Consider the following 13738-nt stretch of genomic DNA (forward strand, 5'->3'; position numbering starts at 1 on the left):
AAGTTCTCCAAGTTTGGTCCCAAGTTTGAAGAGATAGATGTAGAATCCTCAGTTATTTCTGGTCAAGGTACAAATACTTCAAAATGTGTTGCACTGATGATCCAGTAAACTTTACACAAAAAGCCCAGAAGATCTGTTTTACTTTGTCTTCTAAAGTTGGAGAGTGTGACAGCAGTCATCCTCCACACTCACCACCACACCTAACTAAATTAAACCACTGCATGCTTAATCATGAAAATGGAAATTAGGAGAACAACATTGGAAAACTCCAGAAATAAAGTGAATAAGACAAGAAACTCAAGTACCAACAACATTTAAGGTAACAACAATTCTTGCAAACAGCCATGGAGCACAGTGGCTTGCCTGCTCTCTGTGTGCCTCTGGGTCTGTCAGCTGAATTGCAAACATTGCCTGTCAGCCAACAGTGAATGAGTTAATCCTAAGAAACCAAAATATTAGGGTTGCTGAAATGAAAAATGGCATTATACCCAACAGTACATGGCATTACATTGGTACCAGAACTATGCTGTTTAGTTGACTGGCTTCAAATAAAACTGCAATAATATGCACAATACATTGCCCTGGAGGTATTTTTCTTCAGTTAAAATATCAAGGGATTTAGCATTGAAGTACAAAGTGGTCATGGTCTAATTGACAGGCAGATCAGGCTCAATATACTGTTCTTAAACATGCTATTTGCTGCAGCAGTGTCAGAGACAACAAGAAGTTCTCAATTCAATCTTTATTCCATGTTGAATTAGCAACAGCACAGTCAAGTGGTAGTTAAGAGTCTGATGCAATTACTTTTACCACTGCTGGGCTGAAAAACTGAAGAAAATCTGATCAAGTTTCCCAGTCCTAACCATTAATCTGCAATCTTGGTGAACACAGAAGTGCAGTCACCATCAGGTTCAGTTGTGATGACTTCCATTCTCCATGGTCAGGCCTGAGTACTGGAGAAAATGCCTGCTGTTTGTGGAACCCCATGCCAGCATGATTTATAGTCTTCAATAGAGCAGAACAGAAAGGTTGGGAAAGAGAAAATATACTATGTTTGTAATTTTAAAAGTTCATACAGTCAACTCAATAAATTTAGAATTAAGGAGAAGAATACTCAAGAAAAATACAAAAATGAAGAATTATTGAAAATGCGAAATGAGCAAGAATGAGGGGCACAGTTTTAAAGTAATTAGTCGAAGTCATATTAAGAAAGATGTTTTCACATGAAGGTTTAGAGTCTGGAATGGACTGTCTGAGAGTGTAGTAGAGGCTAGTTCAATTGAGGTATTTGAAAAAGTGCACGGATATTTGTAAAAGATCAGTGTACAAAGTTTAGAGAGAAGGCAAAAGAATGACAGTAAGTGAGATGCTCCTTTGAAGAGCTAGCTCATAACAAAATTATCTGCTTCTGCATTGTAACAATTCTGTGCAATGAGCAGATATTAAGCAATTTTACTGAGATAGTACAGCTCAGCACAAAAGAATAAGCAGAGAAACATTAATTGGGGTAATAAAATATCAAATAAATAATTGAGATGAGCAGACTGAAAATCTTAGTACTGTACTGTTTGTGCAAGTCTAGTCATTTCAAAATACACTCAGTGATTGTGATTTGCTTCTTGCCAACATCCTATTCATTCACAATATTGACAGCTGTATCTCCCTCAGTGAAATGCAGTGGAATTAACATTCTTCCTGTCAAAACACCTGTAATTGTAAATGTTGTCTTTGTTGTCAGTTGCTTCCTCATTAATTGTGCAGAATGTCTGGTTATGGAGGTGGAGGATTGGGGATTTGGGGCTTGAGGGAAACGATAAGTAACATTTGCCGTCACCTAATTTGGCCTCTTCCTTACCCTCACGAGCAGCATTCTCCAGCACAGTATCAATAATTTCAATAAAGGCCAAGTCTATGGATGTAAGAACCTCCTCGTCAAACTGGAGATTCAAATTCAAGGCTGGTGTGACAGTAACAGAAAGCATCAAGAAAGCTGTCAAAGTCAGCTGGAGATGCCCAGGGGAGATCCTCAGTAGTGTCAGATGAAGCTGCTTCCTCTGTTGGTGGTCTGAATTAGTACTGCTGTTGGCAGCAGAATTCACTCTCAACTCCACTTGTGAAAAACAGCTGATATGTATAGTCAGTGCAACATCAAAAAAAACACTCCAGCATCTTATCTGACCACAGCCTCCTGATGTGAGGGAAGATGGTTTTGTGAAAGAGGAGTATAGCAAAGGTTTACCAAATTGATTCCGAGGATGGCAGGACTGACGTGCAAGGAGAGACTGAATCAGTTCGGATTGTATTCAGTAGTTTAGAAGAATGGGGAATCTCAAGGAGAACTACAAAATTCTAACTGGAATAGATGGGCTAGATGCAGTAAGGATGTTCCTGATGGGAGGGCAGTTCAGAACCAGAGGTGATAGTTGAAGGACAAGGGATAAAGTTTCAGAATGTTTTCACAGCACAAACGAGACCAACATCATAGACACCATGTTTGACAATAGAAGCACCTTCTGCAAACTTGAGATTCATCAAAACTCTATTTCTAATTCCTAATTCACACCAAATCACATTCCACTCTTGTCCCTATACACAATGACTTCCGTTGACTCCCGGGTAATGTGGAATAAATAGTTAACTATACATTTATTTTAATAATAACTGAGTATGTCCATAAGGAACTATGGCATAGTGTCCCTAGATCACATGGAGCAGGGATCCAAGTCTGTAGAACAGAAGTGTCCCCATTTACCATCCCTTACAAACAGTTTTGTTCAATAAAGCCTGCTAACATTCGCATATGAGAATGAGGACCTGTTCTTACTAGTCAGTAGCAGATAGGATACAAGTCTAACAGCAAGGCTGACCTATGATGTATTTAATCTTTTAATTCTGGCCTTTTAAGCATTCCCATTCACAACCAATGGTACCAGATAGTAGCTCAGGCTTGAAAATCTGAAATTCCCTTCCTAAATCTCCTCACGTCTCTACCTCTCTTTCCTCCTTTAATAGGAGATCAAGGCCATCAGCAACTGTTTCCCAATTTCCAATACTAATATTCACCACCTCCACACCTGCTTCCCAGTGTCCTTATAGTGGATGTATGGATGCTCTGGTGGTTTTGATGCTGTGGTCAATTCACTACATGTAAAGTCTCAGGATATATGGCTGTCAGTTCATCGAATGAAAGTGGTTGAACCAACACAGATGTCACTGGTTTAATAATAAGTTGACAGTAATAATATGCTGAATTAGTGTACTCCAGAACTAGTGACTTTACCCATCAAGAGGTGCAAGTACATTTCTAAGACAGTGAAGATGGGAATGAGTTCAGCCTCTTCTCCTGCCAAGTATATGTTGGCTGGCGCTTGAAACCTGTTCCATTCTGCTTCCGCACTTTGCTCGTAAGTGCCGGAAAACACGTGTTCAATCAAATCAAGGAATTGATTTTTTAAATCTGATAGTAATATGGCTGACATTGGAATGGGGCTGACATTTCTACTTAAATGAGAAAACTTCAAGGGTTATATACTAAGTCTGGTGCACAGAGGTAGTGACTGATGTATGGGATGTGAGCACTACTGGCTCGGCCTACATTTATTATCCATCTCTGATTGCCCTGATACAGTGAGCTGCTTTGTTAACTTAAAGCAATCTTTTTCAGTTAGACACCCACAAATCTATTAGGTAAGGAATTCTAAGGCACAGTGACAGTGAAGGCACAGTGATATAGTTCAAGTCAGCTTGGTCTGTGACTTGAAGGTTAACTTGTCAGGGTGGTGATTCAATGCATCAGCACCTTTAAACGTGCTGGGATCATAGACTTGGAAGATGCTATCATAGGAGACCTGGTGAGTTACTGCAGTGCACCTTGAAGATTGTTTTCACTGTGGTCTTATGCTGAAAAATAAATGTTAAAGGTAGTCGATAGGGTGTCAAGCAAGTGGACAACTTTGTCCAATTGGTTTCTTGAGTATTGTTGGAAAACCATTCAACTAGGCCAATGGAGAGTACTTCATCACACTTCTGACTGTAGGTGCCACGTAGATGGTGGCCACATTGGAGAGACAGGAGGTGAGTTATTCGCCACAGAATCCCTTGCCTCTTGTAGCCACAGTATTTATATATCTGGTCCAGTTTAGTTTCTGGTCAATGGTAACTCCCGGAAGCTTAACAGTTGAGGTATTCAGCAATAATAATGATATTGACTGTCAAAGGTTTCAAGTCTCGCTTGTTCAAGTCGGTCATGTTTTTTCACTCATCGAATATGAGCATCGCTGGTTGGGCCAGCATTTATTGCCCCATTCTGAGCTACCCTTGAGAAGGTGGTGAGCTGCACTCTTGAACCACTGCAGTACATTCACTCACAATGCCATTAGGAATGGAGTTCCAGGATTTTGGGCCAGTAACAGTGAAGGAACAATGATATATTTCAATGTCACAATGATGAGTTGGTCAATGGGGAACATGCATTTTGTGGTGTTCCCAAGAACTCTACCCTCTGGAACTCTTGGAGAAACAGGTTGGTAATTACACAAAGCTTGTTGTATCATCAAAGCAAAAACAGTCTCTATCCCATGTGGTGTATTTTTCTTCGCCATGCTGTCTAAGTTATATTCCATTCCCACTCATGCACTGCAGTTCCAATGTAGATGATGATATTCTGGGTTAGGGATGCAGCTGATAGCAATGTCAATCTCATTTCAGAACTGGTCTTTCTCCTCTGTAGAGGAACAGAGTGTTGGAGTATTGACATGCATCATGTTCATTGACCCTATTCAATTTGAGAGACTCATGGAGAGAATACATTCTGAACCATTTGTAGCGTTTTATCATCACAAGTTAGAATTGATCATTACAGAGGTTTTAGCTGCAAGTTTAAAAAAAAACACAAGGTAATCAGGAAGCGTTACCTTGATTTTGTGAAAGAAAAATCATGTTTAACCATGTTATTGGAATTATCTGTAGGAAAAACGTGCAGCTCGCTAGGATTTAGAATTGAAATGATTTCAATCTGATTGAAAATTTCAAGATATTAACAGGAAATGAGAGGGTTGATTAAGATAAACCATTTCCACTAGTTGAGGATTCTAGAAATAGGGGACATAGTCTGAGAATCTGGGCCAGACCATTCAGGAGAGATGTCGGGAAGCAATTCGAGAGACAAAGGATGGTAGATGTTTGGACCTCTCTTCCACAAACAGCAGTTAATGCTGGATCCGTTGTCAGTTTTAAATCTGAGATGGACAAATGTTACAAAGCAAACATATTAATTAATGGGGCCATGGCAGGTAAGTGGAGTTAGGCCACAAATCAGCTATGATCTCATTGAATAGAAGAACAGGCTTGAGGGGCTAAATGGACCACTTCTGTCTCTATGTTCTCATGGATAAAGGGTTGCTTATTAATGTACTTGGACTTCCAGAAAATATTTGACATGGTGCCACAAAAAAGGTCATTTACAAAATAGAAGTTTATGGTATAGGGGGTAACAGTCAAGACTGGGGTGCTGGAAAAGCACAGCAAGTCAGGCAGCATCCAAGGAGCAGGAGAATCAATGTTTCGGGCAAGAGCACTTCATCAGGAATTGTAGGGGGCAACATACTAGAACAAATAGAACTGACTGAAAACAGAGTTGTAAAGCTGGGTCTTTTTCTGATTGTCAGGAAATGTTGAGTGGGGTATTGGAATGGGGCCTCTGTGTTGGGGCCTCAACTTTTTATAACCCACTAAATTTCCAGATGACACACAAGTATGTACGAAAGTATGCTGCGAACAGGATGTGGGGATATTTCATGCTGAAATAGATAGATTTGACTATGTATTCAAAAGTCTCCCAGATTGAATATAATGTGGAGAAATGTGAAATTGTTCACTTTGGCAGGATGGATTAAAAAAAAACCTAGTACTAATTCCACCAAGGATGACTACAGAGTTCTGAGATCCAGACAGATATTGGCACTTGAGTCTTTTTTTTTAAAGGAATAATGTAAATGCATTGGAGATGGTTCAAAGGAAGTTGACTAGATTGAGACCTTGACTGACAATGTTATCTTATGAGGATAGGTTGGTCTGGCTGGGCTTGTTTATCACTGGACTTTAGAAAAGTGAGAGGTAATTTGATTGATATAAATAAGATCATGAACGATCTTGACAAGGTGGCTGTAGGAAGGATGTTTCCTCTTGAGTGTGAGTTCAGAACCAGGTGGTACCATTTCTAAATTAAAGATTGCCCTATTAGAACAGAGTTCAAGAGAATTATTTTCTCTCCGAGAATTGTGTGACTTTAGAACTCTCTGCCTGAAAAGGGATGGAAAAGAGATCATTAAATATTTGTAAAGCAGAAAGAGATAGATTTATATTAGGCAAGGATATCAACGGTTATCATGAAAAAATGGAAATCTAGAATTCAGAACACAAACAGGTCAGAACCAATTTTACTGAATGTCAGAGCTTGCTCTTTGCAGCTGATCTCTTCTTTCTGAAAATTGACGAAGACCGAAGCATGGATTTTCAAGGGTAGGTAATATTCCCAGACAGAAAAATGGGGAAAAGGCAAAAAGGTTAACTTTGTTATTTAAAGGTAACATTAATATAATACAGAGATGATCTTAGTTCTAAGATCAACTTGTAGAATCAGTCTGGGTAGAGATAAGAAATAACAAAGGCAGGAAGTCACCTGACAAGAATAGTTTACAGGCCGTCTAACAGTAAACATTGCATTCAACTGGGTATGCAGGAAGTTATAATGAAAACTCGTGAGAACAATGCACTGATAATGAAGGGTGATTTTAATTTATACATAGATTGGACGAATCAGTTCAGCTACAGTGAATGAACAAATCATACTACTATTGGATAATGGGGGCACCACAATGGCAGCCATGGGGTGATCCCCAGAGAAAACTCACTAGATCTCAGAGAGATTGACACTTTGCCAAAATATGGTAAGAGTCAGCCCAGGGAACTCAAAACAGAAACAGATCAACCATGATCTTGTTGAATGGAAGTGACCATAAGGCTATATGACATAAGAGCAGAATTTGGTCATTTGGCCTATCAAGTCTGCTCCGCCATTTGATCATGGCTGAAATGCTTCTCAAGCCCATTTTCCTGCTTTCTCCCTATAATGTTTGATCCTTCTACTAATCAAGTACCTTATCTATCTCTGTCTTAAGGATACTCAATGATTTGGACTCTACAGCCTTCTAAAAACTGAAGAAATTCCATCTCATCTCAGTTGGGCGGCACGGTGACACAGTGGTTAGCACTGCTGCCTCACAGCGCCAGAGACCCGGGTTCAATTCCCGCCTCAGGCGACTGACTGTGTGGAGTTTGCACGTTCTCCCCGTGTCTGCGTGGGTTTCCTCCGGGTGCTCCGGTTTCCTCCCACAGTCCAAAGATGTGCAGGGCCGGGTGAATTGGCCATGCTAAATTGCCCGTAGTGTTAGGTAAGGGGTAAATGTAGGGGGATGGGTGGGTTTCGCTTCGGCGGGGCGGTGTGGACTTGTTGGGCCGAAGGGCCTGTTTCCACACTGTAATCTAATCTAATCTAATCTAATCTAAAGGGTCGATCTCAGTTCTAAAGGGTCATCCCTTCACTCTGAGGTTGTGCCTTCGGGTCTTAGTCTCTCCCACTGGTAGAAACCTCTTCTGCACTTGCAGGCTGAGGGTTTGAATTGTCTACTTCTCCTAATTTGTTTGTTCCTATGTCACGAAGGCTAGCAGAGTCATTGGTTTCTTTTAGGGAAGAAAACCTTCCTGAAGTGTGGTGCCCAGAATTACACAAAATACACTCTTTTTTTCATCGTCTATAAAGGTTCACTATAGTTTATTTTCTTTGATAGTCTATGCCTCTGTGTATAATGCCTGCGATACCACATATCTCAATGATCATTTTTCAACGTACATTGCTACCTTCAACCACCTTCAATGACTAGTGCATATAAGCATCAAGATTCCTCTGCTCCTGCACAATCTTTAGAATTGTGCCCTTTATTTTACAATGCCTCTTCTTGTTCTTCCTACCAAAATATATTAAGTTTCATTTCTCTGTATTAAACCCGTCACATGTCCACCTTTCGACCAACCTTCCTGTGACGTCTTGAAGTCTATCACTGTCATAGATCATAGCACAGATGAGCATAGTTCGAAGTTTTGAACCATTTGCAAGTACTGAAAGGTCCGATTTTGAATCTATGCTGCCACTGTCCTCTTTATTCCATCAGCTTTGAGTTTGATAACAAGACTGTTGTGGGGCATTTTATCAAATGCCTTTTGCAAGTCCGTGTACATGGTATCAACTGCGTTATTCTTATTAACCCTCTCTATCGCATCATCTGAAAACGCCAAAAAGTTAGATAAATAAGATTTGTCTTCATAGGACACTCACTGAAGAATGTTGAACATGGTTACATCTATGTTATTGGAAACATACATAGGATTATGAAGCACCATTCATCACATATTATCTAATTTATCAAATAGTATAAATATTTGTGCTTCATGATATTATTTTGGTCCAACATTTAATGTACATTTGAGCAATGAACATTTTAAACTCCCAGTTCATTCATAAACTTCAGCAGTATCCTTACAACTGAGTAGTTAAGAGGAAAGCATATTCCACTGAGTTGAATCAACGTCCCTGAGGGCTGCAAATGGAAGATTGTTGCCTACATACTGAATTCTCTATTGTCACATTATATTGTTTGATGTTTTAAAGGTAGTCTGGGAATGAAAGTTTTGTTCAGAGGTTTCCCTCATCAAACATCATTACTCTCCAGGGATTGGATTGAAAACTGTGCATTGAATGAAGAAACTTGTTTCTGGTCAGCAGTTTTAAAGCATAAAACATGATAATGAATGATCACTAAGAAAAATCAGTCAGCATGTAGGTATCTCCCATCATCATATTTAGGGATTTGGGGAAATTTGGAACAATGTACTTCCTCTTTATACCAAAGAAACAAAAAAAGAACAGTTTTAAACATTTATTTTAAAGCTAGCAGGAAAACATAATGATTACCAGGATTAATGAGGACTATGAAACTCAAATCAGCCACTTATTTGAGTAATAGAACAACATGTTCCCGTTGATTCCTAAGAGGTAACCTCCCATTTAGCTGGAATGCACTTGCAATTTTCCAATAAATTAATGGAGTGGAATCTCTGATTCAAACCAGACTGATATACAATGAACAATTTTCACCTTAAGCTAAACATCCCCACTATGCAGTGATTTAATTTACAACATATTCTTTAACATGGACGCAGGGTATTTGTTACTTATATAGCACGCATTTGTAACATCAGTAAAGATTATTTACAGCTTTATTCGTGAGCAAACCATTCACTTCCATGAAGGCAGACACTCATCAGACAAAAGTGCATTACAGAAGGGTGAATGGCTATTAACTTTTCAATAGTAATCTTTTGACTTGCACTGCCTTGGAATATTGCTGATAGATGAATTTATGGTTGGGAAAGATTGTAACTGCAGAAAAATTAAATGATGATATCAATCATAAGCCCTTTGCACACTATCCTACTGAGAAAAGATTCATTTTTGTGCACTGTTCAAAATAACGCCAGGCTCCAATCAAATTTTTCTTCATGTCACCTATTCTTTATCTCATTTAGTGTTGGGAAGGTTACACACTGACACTTACAGATTCAAGCACTATGATTAAATTGCAAGGTGATATATTGTTTACATGCACAAGTCAAGTTATGCAGAAAATACGTGCAAAACCGATTACTCGTTAATCTCAACAGCTTCTTTTTCCAACAGCTTGGATTAAAGTGTTTGATATTTTTCAGAAAGCTAATTGTTCATACAACAGTTCACTCATATTACCATGCTGAGTGTTTAATGTTGCTGGTCTAAATATCACACATCCCTGACCAGCAGAGATCCAAAATTCTATCTATTTCACAATCCAACACACATAGCGAATCTCGTCTGAGCAGTGAAGATACACTTACCCTCGGACAGCATGTATGAGCCGCAGGGATGGGTAAGCTGTCTGAATATTCAGTCTGTTCTTCAGAATCAGCTCATTTACATATTCAACGTATTTTTCCCCACCTTTGACCATGAACGCAGGGATCCACAGAACACTGTCATTCAACACTGTCAGTCTGTTGACAAATTTCTCTCGGTCTGTCTCATTCCGAAGACTTCCAAAAGCTCTTTGCACGACTGACGGATTCATAGTGACAAAATCAGATTTGAGTCCAACATCATTAGCGTATTCCACAAGGGGTGCAAGATTACACCTGCACAAATAAAAAAAAATGTTCATTAGATTCTGTTCTAATAAATGTATGCATTAGGATTCAGAAATAAACGACAGCCTATGGAAATAATCAAAAACTATTCAGACAATCTGTATTATTTAATGTGAGTACGATTTTTGTTCTTATAATAAGGCACAAATAAAAATCTGTTTGCACCAATTTTTGAGCATAAGGTCTGCAATCTGCAATCTCTCCATTTCCATTGGAAATGAGGTGGGCAGCAGATAAAATTCACATTCCCTGATTACAGCATGGCCACAAGGTACTCCCATGATCCAGTAGTCTTGGTGCACTGCTGTCTGCTTCTGCACAATTTAAGTGGCTGACTGGTATTCTCAACAAAGCATGTGCTGCAGGCCAGTTCAACTCTGTGTTGCATAACATCTGCTGGGGGAGACATCAATGAAACAAGGACCTCATGGGAACAGCTCATGATGATGTACACTGAGCTGTGTGTGGAATTGAAAGGCCCGCCAGATAAGCTCCAGTCACGCTTAGCATTATTTGATAAATGTTGTCCAGTTGTAGAATCAAATCTAATAGTGGACACTGTGTCTTGTGTTTTGCAAGCTTAAATTGATTGGGCACAGTCAGTACTTTGCTCACTATGAACAAGTAAAGGGATATGCTGTGAGATATGCTTCAACAGTTTGGGGGATATATGGCCTACATATGTAGCATAATGGAAGCTGCATATATTAATATGTACGGCCACATTCTTTGTTGACAGAAATAATATGTGCAATCACAGCACAAGTTTAATCTCAACAATGTAGGTGACAACCATTTTCCAATTTTTTTTTAGGCAATGACATGACCAATCAGAATGAACCTGCTTGGTTTAAAATTTAACAAAGTTTGGCAGTTAACTGTCTATCATCATCTAGATAGAAGATACTGCCAAAGAGAATGCACTATCAATTAGACTCTAATTGCCAACTATTAATTACTCTCCTCTCAGACAGTATAAATGTTACTTTCCCTTTACATTAAGGTTTCTTGCAAGGGCAAACTGAAAAGATCAACCTAGTTGAATTAGAATTTCTACAATTTAAAACATGTGTTCTCAGTCAATCTTCATCTTGTTCTACAACTACTCTCTTCAAAAAGAAAGGGAGTGATAAAATGAGTAATTACAGACCATTCAACCCAACTAAAGGTGATGGGAAAATTATTGGAAATATTTTGAGAGATACGACAAATAGAGTGATGCAAATTAATCAAGGACAGTTAATATGGATTTGTTACAAGTAAGTATCAGCTAATAAAGCTTTTGAATATTTTTGAGTAAGTAACAAGGATGGATGATAAGGATAGCATGTTTGATGGATTCTAAGTAGATGTTAGGAGCGCTATTGACAATGTCCGAAGTGACAATCTGACATACTGACCTCTGCATTGTGAAGGCTGAGTGCCAGCTTTTAGACATGCTTGACCATGACCCCACCATTGAACACCAGACCATTGTGTCCACAACGGCCACTAATTTCATTTCATCCTGTGATCTCCCTTCTGCTGCCTCTAAGCTTACAGGCCCTCAAATCTGCACAGCTCACTTCTAACTCCTTCCCGAAATCCACAAACAGGACTGTCTGGGAAGATCCTTTGTTTCTACCTTTTCCTGCCCCTCAGAACCCATCTCGTCCTACCTTGATTTGACTTGTTTCTCCCCTTGTCCAGTTCCTTCCCACTTACACCTGTGATTCTTTCGATGCTTTACATCAGTTTAAGAATTTTTAGTTTGCGGGCTCCAGTCGCCTCCTCTTCACCCTGGGTGTGCAATTTCTTCACACGTGCACTCCCATCAGAATGATCTCAGGGCTCTCCACTTCTGAACTGTCCCCAATACCACTACCCTCCTCCCCTGGCTGAGCTCATCCTCACCCTGAGCAACTACACCTTTAACTCCTCCCACATTCTTCCCAAAGGTGTGGCCATGAGCTCCACTTCTGCCTGTCTCCTTGGGGGCACGTGGAACATGCCTTGTTCTAGTCCTACTCCAGCACTCACCCACAACTCTTTGTCCGGAACATCAATGACATCATTAGTGCTACTTCTCTCTCATTCAGAATTGGAAAAAAAATAATCAATTTCACTTCCAATTTCCACCTTGCTCTGACCTTCACCTGTCCATCTCTAACTCACCCCTTCCGTTCCTTGACATCTCTGTTTTCATTTCTGTGGATAGGCTGGCCACCAATATTTACTACAAACTCATGACTCCCAGAGTTACCAGGACCATACATCCTCACATCCTGCTTCCTGTAATGATTCTAGTCCATTTTCCCAGTTCCACTGTCTCTGTTGCATCTGTTCTTACAATGCCAACTTCAACAAAGGAGCCTTCAAAATGTCCACTTTCTTCCTCAATTGAGGACTCCTCATCACTGTTGTTGACAGGGCCCTCAGTAGAGTCCAACCCATCTCCCACACTTCAGTCTGCACCTCCTTTCTTTCCTCCCACAGCAGTGATAAGGTCCCCATTGTCCTCACCTACCATCCCACCAGCATCCACATCTAAAGGATCATTAGATGCATTTCTGCCACGTCCAGCAGGGTGCCAACACCAGACATATTCCCCTCCTCTCCTGAGTCAGCTTTTGCAGGGACCATTCCCTTCGGGACACCCTGGTCCACTCCTCCTCCATGGCCAATGCTTCCTCACACCTCCATGGCACCTTCCCCTGCAATCGCAGAACTTGAAACACCTATCCATTTACTTGCTCCCTCCTGACTATCTAAGGACCCAGACCCACTTTCTAGGAGAAGCATTGATTTATCTACACATCATTCAATCCAGTCTACTGTATTCAGTGCTCACAATGTAATCTCCTCGACAGTGGGGAGATGAAGAGCAGACTGGGTGATCACTTTGCACGATACCTATGTTCTGTCTGCAAAAATAACCCTGTGCTTCTGTTTTCCTTCCACTTCAACAGACCACCATGTTCCACCACTATCTTTGACTTGGGTTTGTAACAGTGCCTCAGCAAAATTCACCCCTGGCTGGAAGAACAACACCTCAGTTTCTGCTTGGGAAACCTGCAGCTTCTGGACTCAACGTCATGTTCAGTAATTTTAGGGCCTGTACACTTTCTCCCATGTCCTTACCCCAATCCTCTCACACACCAAGCCTTGTCATCACATGAGATGCTACCACAAAAAACCCATTGTTAGTTAATAATGGTTCCCATTAGTAGCTATTCATTCTCTGAGGCTGACCTTTACTCAATCCTTTGTCTGCCCAATTATTGCTCTCTCTCTCTCTGTTTCTGGGCTCTATCTCCACCTATTGTTTACTCCTTTCCCCTCCTCCCACCCTTTTTCTAGGATAAATGCTTTTCCTAGCTATTATCAGTTCTGAAGAAGGGTCACTGGACCTGAACTATTAATTCTGCTTTCTCTCCACAGATGCTGCCAGACCCATTGCGTTTCC

At 40.2% G+C, this 13738-nt stretch overlaps 1 protein-coding gene across 3 annotated transcripts in view; it reads right to left on the reverse strand.

Moving 5' to 3' along the window:
- st8sia4 (ST8 alpha-N-acetyl-neuraminide alpha-2,8-sialyltransferase 4) overlaps nucleotides 1-13738 on the reverse strand; it is a 71357-nt gene that overhangs the window by 27127 nt on the left and 30492 nt on the right. For all 3 annotated transcript variants that reach the window (XR_006314569.1, XR_006314568.1, XM_043709956.1), the window contains exon 4: nucleotides 9988-10281. Coding sequence is in view for 1 of the 3 variants with exons in the window: in XM_043709956.1 (XP_043565891.1) it covers nucleotides 9988-10281 (294 nt within the window). In the remaining 2 variants the exon portion in view is untranslated. The remainder of the gene's footprint in view (nucleotides 1-9987; nucleotides 10282-13738) is intronic.

The sequence above is a fragment of the Chiloscyllium plagiosum genome, chromosome 2, assembly GCF_004010195.1.
Source record: "Chiloscyllium plagiosum isolate BGI_BamShark_2017 chromosome 2, ASM401019v2, whole genome shotgun sequence".
NCBI lineage: Eukaryota > Metazoa > Chordata > Chondrichthyes > Orectolobiformes > Hemiscylliidae > Chiloscyllium > Chiloscyllium plagiosum.